The 6,819-nt window shown below is 50.9% G+C and overlaps 1 protein-coding gene across 1 annotated transcript; it reads right to left on the minus strand.

The window, feature by feature from the left end:
- ONS95_003604 (uncharacterized protein) lies at positions 1 to 6,617 on the minus strand. The gene is made up of 2 exons (XM_058496920.1): positions 3,905 to 6,617; positions 1 to 3,856 (listed from the first exon to the last, which is right to left on the minus strand). Exons 1-2 carry the CDS (start codon positions 4,469 to 4,471, stop codon positions 737 to 739), a joined length of 3,687 nt encoding a protein of 1,228 aa, XP_058352862.1. The 5' UTR covers positions 4,472 to 6,617; the 3' UTR covers positions 1 to 736.
- Positions 6,618 to 6,819: the final 202 nt, after the last annotated feature.

A 6,819-nucleotide genomic window follows, 5' to 3' on the forward strand; every position in this document is an offset into this window, starting at 1 on the left:
TCTCTCTCTTCCTCTCCTCTCTTTCCTCTCCTCTCTTTCCTCTCCTCTCTTTCCTCTCCTCTCTTTCCCCTCCCCCTCCCCCTCTCCCTTTATCTCTCTGCCACCCCTCCATCGCTTACCCAGCCCAGTGGACCAAAGCAAGCAAGCAAGTAAGGAAAGCGGGTCTATCCCCATCCCCATTCCCATCCCCCAATCCCCAATCCCAAACCAAAGCAAAATCAAGCCCACCCAAACCCAAAAACCCAAGGTATCATCGTGTCTCCAAACAATGGCCTGCCGCGGCTATCATTCATTTCTCAGCTTTTTCGCTTTTCCTTTTCCCCATGGCTTTTACACTCTCCTGCAGCCGGACAGAAAAAAAGATGATGAGAAAACGGACAATCGTTTTATCCGCACCTCCACTCCCCTCATACACACAAGAACATAACAAGAACATAACAAGAAAAGAAAAATGTAATAGTGGACTTGGTCTGGACCGGGGAATCTCTATCGGTCCAATCCCATCCGTCGTCGTAAAGTGTAGTAGTAAGACAAACGCCGTTTTTCGCCAGCCAGCCAACCAGCCAATCATGTATAATCATTCGCTAAAACGCTATTCAAAGAGGTATTGTGTCTTGAGGGGGTATCAAATCAAAAAAGTAGGACTGGTTCGATCCATCATAAAGTATTCGTGCGAGCTTCGGATGTATGGGGTGGTATGTACGTGTGTGTGGTATCGGCCGTTGCGAGGAGTCTTTCATATTGGTTGCGCAATTGTGGGTTGCCTCTCCCTCGAATGTGTCCAGGCGAAGAGATCAAATTTGTCTGTTCGAGCTGTTGACCAGGGGTTCTGTCCATCGATTGGACTAGGTCTCGGTTGTGGATCGCGGGGTTCGAGAAGGAGACTCTTGCGGTAGTATTGCTGAACGTTCTCGTTCTCAGATGAGGACTTGACGCGGACAATCTGTGCTTGGATCCATTCTTGTAACTCTGGAACATCTGCCAACCGGTAGGGAATCTGGAAACGTTGAAGCTCGCCGATAATCTTTGCTGTACGAGTGTGCTTGTCAAAGTTGATGACCGAGATACCTTCACTGTCACCAAGACCAGGAAGTTGTCTCTGCGCAGCATTGCCTGCATCAACAAATGTGAGATCGGTCAAGTACATTCCAACGAATGGGAGACAAGGTGGCACGTGGTCGTGAAGTCTTCGGCGGAGAACAGCGTAGTTTTTATCCGGCTCAACAATTGCCTGCAGACCCTTGAGCATATCCTTTCTCTTTTGCGAAACCATATCCCAAGTTCTCTTCAATCGGATGATGGTAGATGAGTTCAAGGAACAGATGATAGCCATCAGGGAATCGTAGTTGTTCAGCTCCAAGCACTTGTGTGCGATCTTGATCCAGTGCTTGATAATGATTGCACGCTTCTTCGCATCATCGTACTGAAGGATGGTGTCGGCAACCAAATTGGAAAGATCAGTCGAGAGTGTCGACATAGCACGAACGTTGACCGCATTGGATCCAGATCGCTTCGTCCATTCCGATCCAAGAAGTTCCTCTGGCATGATCGAGCAGAAAATAGTCATCTCCTTGATGGTCAATTGTCTGGCCAATTCCAAGGGGTCGAACTCCAGGATGGAAGGATTGCTTCCACCCATCTTCCAGTTCTTCAAGGCTCCAATCTGACTCTTCGTCATGTTAACAGGAGGGAGAGGAGTGTCGGCTGGGATGTATTGCGCAATCGAAGTCGAAGTCTTACCCATGGATGAAACCAATCGGGGTACAAGGGGGCCATCTGTGGAAGATACCTTTTGCGACAACTCCAGCAATCTTCGGCCAGCTCCGGGAAGAACCTTTCCAAGCTTATCACTAGCGAATGGCTGGATAACCTCCAAAGCATTGTGATCTGAAATATCTCTCCAATGCGACTCCAACCATCCCTTGAACACGTTATACACACGTAACCGTACAGGCCCAGCGATGTGAGGGCTCTCCGCAACGTAGTCGAATCTGTCAACCAGGGCCTTGGCAAGCTCAACTGGTGTGACGAATAATCTAAAGGTGAGGTAGAAAGTTGAAACAAAGATCGAATCAGGTGTCGAATCGTGAGTAGTGAGTCTCTCTACGAGAGCTGGGAGGGTACCTCCTGTGATCTGACCTTCTTTGTTGTGAAGCAACTCGTGTGCAAAGGTCCTCTCCAACATCTTGCTCTCTCCGTCGTCCAGGTCATCAGCAAGAGTCGATTGGCTTCCACTCGTGCTGAGATCGGAGATCGAAGGTGCAGTTCTTGGAACGTAAACCGAGTTATCTGGGGTGGTCGCGCGAGTTGAAGTCTGGGAAAGCATGCTTGTTTCGGAGTCACGCATACCACTAAGATAGGTACTGCTTGTACCTGAGCTCGAGATTGCAATGCTACCAGATCGGAAAGACGATTGGAATTCACCATCGTGGCCCGATGATTGTTCCGATGGGCTGTAATCATCTTGATTCAACAATGGGCTGGTCATCTTCGGTAGTGGAGGTAGCAGCGATTTTCTCGACGATCTCTTCGAGGACTCCGTAGTTGCGCTCTCAACAGTGTCGTTCTCGGCCACTGACTCCAATGCCTTCGGCGACAATCGCTGCACAGTCTCTTCAACTTGGGGAGATGCCAGTGGGACATCTGGCAGAGGTTTCTCGTAACTCGGAATAAGAAGAGGAGGTGGAGGTGGCCGGCTGGCTGGTTCTGGGGGCGTGTCTTCTTGAGGTGGTGCTGATTCCTTAGTCTTCTCCGCAACCACGCCAATTGACGCTACGTCGATACCAAGCCCATCGTTCGCGGGATCAAACTCAAAATCTCCGATTCGTTCAATCACGAATTTAGTCTTCGCAACGCACTCACCAGCAGCTTTCACGCATCCCGTAGCCGCCATGAGAAGTCTGCCGTTCTCCTGAGGCATGACTACGTCCTCATCTTCTATCCCCGACATCGTGATGATCTCCCGTGCAGCAAGCACTAGCTTGTTGATCCTGTCATACATGGCGTTTCGTGATGCGTGGAGCGCCTCAGCACTTTGATTATCGTGTGCACAAATCGCCTCCACGACAGTCAAAAGCTCTCGTCCTGCAGTAACAGATTGTCGTACTGTTGAAATGAGATCAGCAGATGATTGCGACTGGAGATGCAGTCGACCAATAAATGATCCGAGGTACGAGAGGAAGGTATCATGACTGGCATTGAGTCGTTCCGACACCAAATTCTGTCGCTGTGCTGCTGGTATTGATGCTGACAGTCTGTGAGAGAATGATTGTCTCTTGACTTGCATCGAGGATGGCCTCGACATGGATAATGGCCGTCCAGTCGAGCCATTGGTGGAGTATGCTGTGGAACCATTGGAAGAGAAATTGCTCGACATGCGTTTGTATGACTGTCGTTTTGATTGCTGCTCCTCGGGCCGTTGTGATCCCAAGCCGCTGCCCGAACTGCGACTCGAGCTCCTGCGAGATGCCGTATCGTCTGCAGGGTCTCCATGCTGTGCTGCTTCAAATGACGTTGTATCTGCTGGAGGTGTTGGGGGATTGTACACTTCCTCAGCTACTGTTGCCATTACTCTGTGAATCGGTTGCTGCCGTGACCGCATCTCATCTTCTAGGACGTCAAGGAATCGTACACCCCTGGTTACTATCTTGAACGCCTTCAATATCATCTCGTCAATCGTGTTGTTGATATCTTCCGCTTCAGCTTGCGTAGGATGTGATCCAGCTGTGTACTCCTGTAATTTCTTTGCCGTCTTTACCAACGCTGAAAGATCTGACAACAGTGCTTTCCGATTCCTTCGTAGTCCCTCATTGCCTTGAACGAGGTGTGACTCTCTCGTCAAGCAATTTGATTTTTCCTATGATCGTCAGTAAACGGTTACTCGATATTAGTGCTTACTACTGACTAGTAAATATCGCACTCCAGCGATAATTCCCCGCATGAATTCTTGGTTTCCAAACACTTCACTATCGCTGATGATACCACTCCGCATCAGATCCCAGAAATTCAAGAGCGCCTTCAGCAGATTTCGCATCGCTTCTGGATCGTAAGCTTCGCAGTAATTCGTCGGCAGCCAACCCCGGGCGCCAGATACGAGTAAAGTTCCATCAGCCCAGCCATTGGTGTGTATCGAATGGACCAAGATTACGTCGCCTTCATTCAGTGGTAGAGTTACTGTCGTGTCGGAGATGGCGTATGTCGGGTGGAAAGGGTAGAAAGCGCGTAGGAAAGGATGGAACACCGGTTGTGAAGGTTCCATATGTCGATTGAGGTCCTCCTGAGAACCATTAGGTGTTGCGGGTGGTGTCATTTGAGACTGGCTGCTCGAGTCTCCAGTCTTGCTACTACTCCTCGAGGAGGTATTCCTGCTGTGTCTCGATGCCGTACTTGATCCACGCGCCCTCTCCTTGTTGATGGTCAGAGGAGCCACGAGAGCGCTGGACCGCGCAGAGTAATCACTCTCCTTCACCATGATGGGCAATCCTGTATGGCTACCATGGAAATTGCTCTCTTGTCGTCTTCTAGCCGGATATTGTTTGCCCGTGATTGAATCAATGTTCTCCAAGTAAGTCCTTCAAGTATATGTTCGAATCCAAATACTCGTGGTGTTATGATCGAATGGAATGAGGGGACGGTCAGATAGAAACGCGAGGTTGTATGCGGACCAAGCCGAGTATCAATGCGTCAGTCAAGTTCAGTGTTGTTGTCGGTATGAATCGAGTCCTGCTTTCCAGATCCAGCCGGTCGTTCCTTCCTCTTGTTCTTGACAATATTGGCGTGATGGAAAGGATCTGCGCAAGTCGAACGATTAGCAAGCCCGTCTAGGACAGTATGGAGATCTGAAGTGATCTGATGTTGTTGTGTGTAGGTGAGTGGAAAGGAAAGGTGTGGTGTATCAGGAGGAATGCATCAGTGAGGGGCCAAGGAATGCTACGATGATCTCGAGCGTGACGGAAGGTTGCATACCTCTTTTGGGTTGAGTCAAGGGTTTCGGGAGGTCTCTCCAGTCAACGGTCGTCATGCACAGACTGACAGGTAATGCCGGCGAGAGTGTGTTGCTTATGCCGATCCCAAGGGGGACCTTGAAGTGGTCTTTCCTTCTGTTAAGGATCTGCCTCCTTCCCAATAGTCGCAACGTTAAGTGGGCAGGGAGTGGGAGCAGCTGGGTGCTCGAGCAAAGGGGTTTTGTCAAGACAGCTGGAAGGCAGAACCTGGACCCTGGAATGTGCAACGAAAAGTCGAGTCAAGTGAGCTGGAGAAAGAGTTCGTTATGCGTTGATGATGGATGCTTTCTGGCAGCTGGCAGTAGGTAGCTGTGGCTGTGGCTGTAGAATGCCTAGTCCTGTCTTGTCCAGAGCAGTCCAGTCCAGCCCAATTCGATCCAGTCCAATCCAATCCAAATATGACAATATCGAACCAATAGACAGACCGGATTTCGGCAGCAGTCGATGTGTCAGGCAGCTGATTTTGGTCGAAAAGTACCAATGCGTTCGCTCCTACGGTCTCGGATATGCAGGATAGGGAAAGGGAGGGAGGAGCAGTTTTCGTGGGTGAGGTGTGATGTGTGATGCACCGGGGAATCCGAGCACAATCAATGCGTGAAACTGTGGAAGTCGAACGATGGACGGAACAGATAACTTCCTGTCCTCTCGCAACGCAGGAGAAATCGACGGTGGTGTAGTGACGAATTAAAGATCGGAATTGAGAGGGACTGATCTCCAACCAGCAGTGAAGCTGTAGAGTACAGTATCTGGTGGTGGTGGTGGAGGTGGTGATGGAGAATTCTCGAATGGTTCAGTCGAGGCGAGGCAAGGCGAGCTGGCGAGACCGAGAAAGCAAGGGGACGATGGGTCTCGGTGGCAGCGAGCCGAAGTTGAATCGAGTCGGGTCGAGTTCCAGTACGGAAAGGATGGAGACTCGAGCTGTTGATGAAATGTTGCAGGGTGTTGTCTGGAGACTGGAGTGGAAGTGGATTCAACAACGTCGTATTTTGACAAGCAAGGGTACGGATACCCGTATGATTGTGGGTTTTGTAACCACACTGTCCTGCACCGCACTGGACTCTGCACGCGCTCTTTTTTTTCTTCTGTGTATTTGTTTGTGCGTGCTCCGTTTTGAATTACTTCCTTGACGGGCCGATAGATAACCGGCAAGCTATCGATTGAAGACGTGATACGATGCTTTGACCACAGATACGCACCGCACGACACAGCTCGAAGATGAGTTTATTCGTTATGCCTGCCCAAGGGGAAGGATGTTGTGGACCAAGTCCAAGTCGAGGTCAAGGGAAGGTACCTTAGGTAGGTAAGGTAGGTGGTCACTTTCAGACAGGGGAAGCAAGGTCATGGTTAAGGGCAAGGTGCATTGCAGCGCAGTCGGGTCTCTGTTTGGCCTAGGAATTGCTTGAATGGTTGGGATTGGTTAAAGTTAGAGTGGTGTGGAGATACAAGGGCCAGGGCAGGGAAAGGCAGGGGAGGCCCGCTGCCGTTCGCTCTCATCCGGGCCAGGCCAGTGGGAGAAGGCGAGGCGTGGGAGTGGCAGTGGCAGTGGGAGTGGGAGAAGGAGAGAGGTCTCAGGGCATGGGAATGGAAATGGGAATGGGCATGGGCATGGGCATGGGAATGGGAGCAGCGGGTGGGGCGAGCCACACTGGAGACCTCGAGCCACTGGGATTAGGGGGCGGGCGGGATGTGGGCGTGGGAGAGGAGAGGAGTGGAGTGGAGTGGAGTGGGACGGACTACTACTGTACTGGGGGTGGGAGTGGGACTGAGAGAGCTTTGGGATTCCATTGAGCAGGCATGGGCATGGGTAGGGGTACGC

The sequence above is a fragment of the Cadophora gregata genome, assembly GCF_030347475.1.
Source record: "Cadophora gregata isolate MNR1 chromosome Unknown scaffold_13, whole genome shotgun sequence".
Taxonomy (NCBI): Eukaryota; Fungi; Ascomycota; class Leotiomycetes; order Helotiales; family Ploettnerulaceae; genus Cadophora; species Cadophora gregata.

Coding starts and splice junctions, on each gene's coding strand:
- ONS95_003604 (XM_058496920.1), bottom strand. CDS start 4,471: ATGGTGAAGGAGAGTGATTACTCTGCGCGGTCCAGCGCTCTCGTGGCT. Junction 3,857..3,904: donor CTGGAGTGCGATATTTACTA/GTCAGTAGTAAG, acceptor TGACGATCATAG/GAAAAATCAAATTGCTTGAC.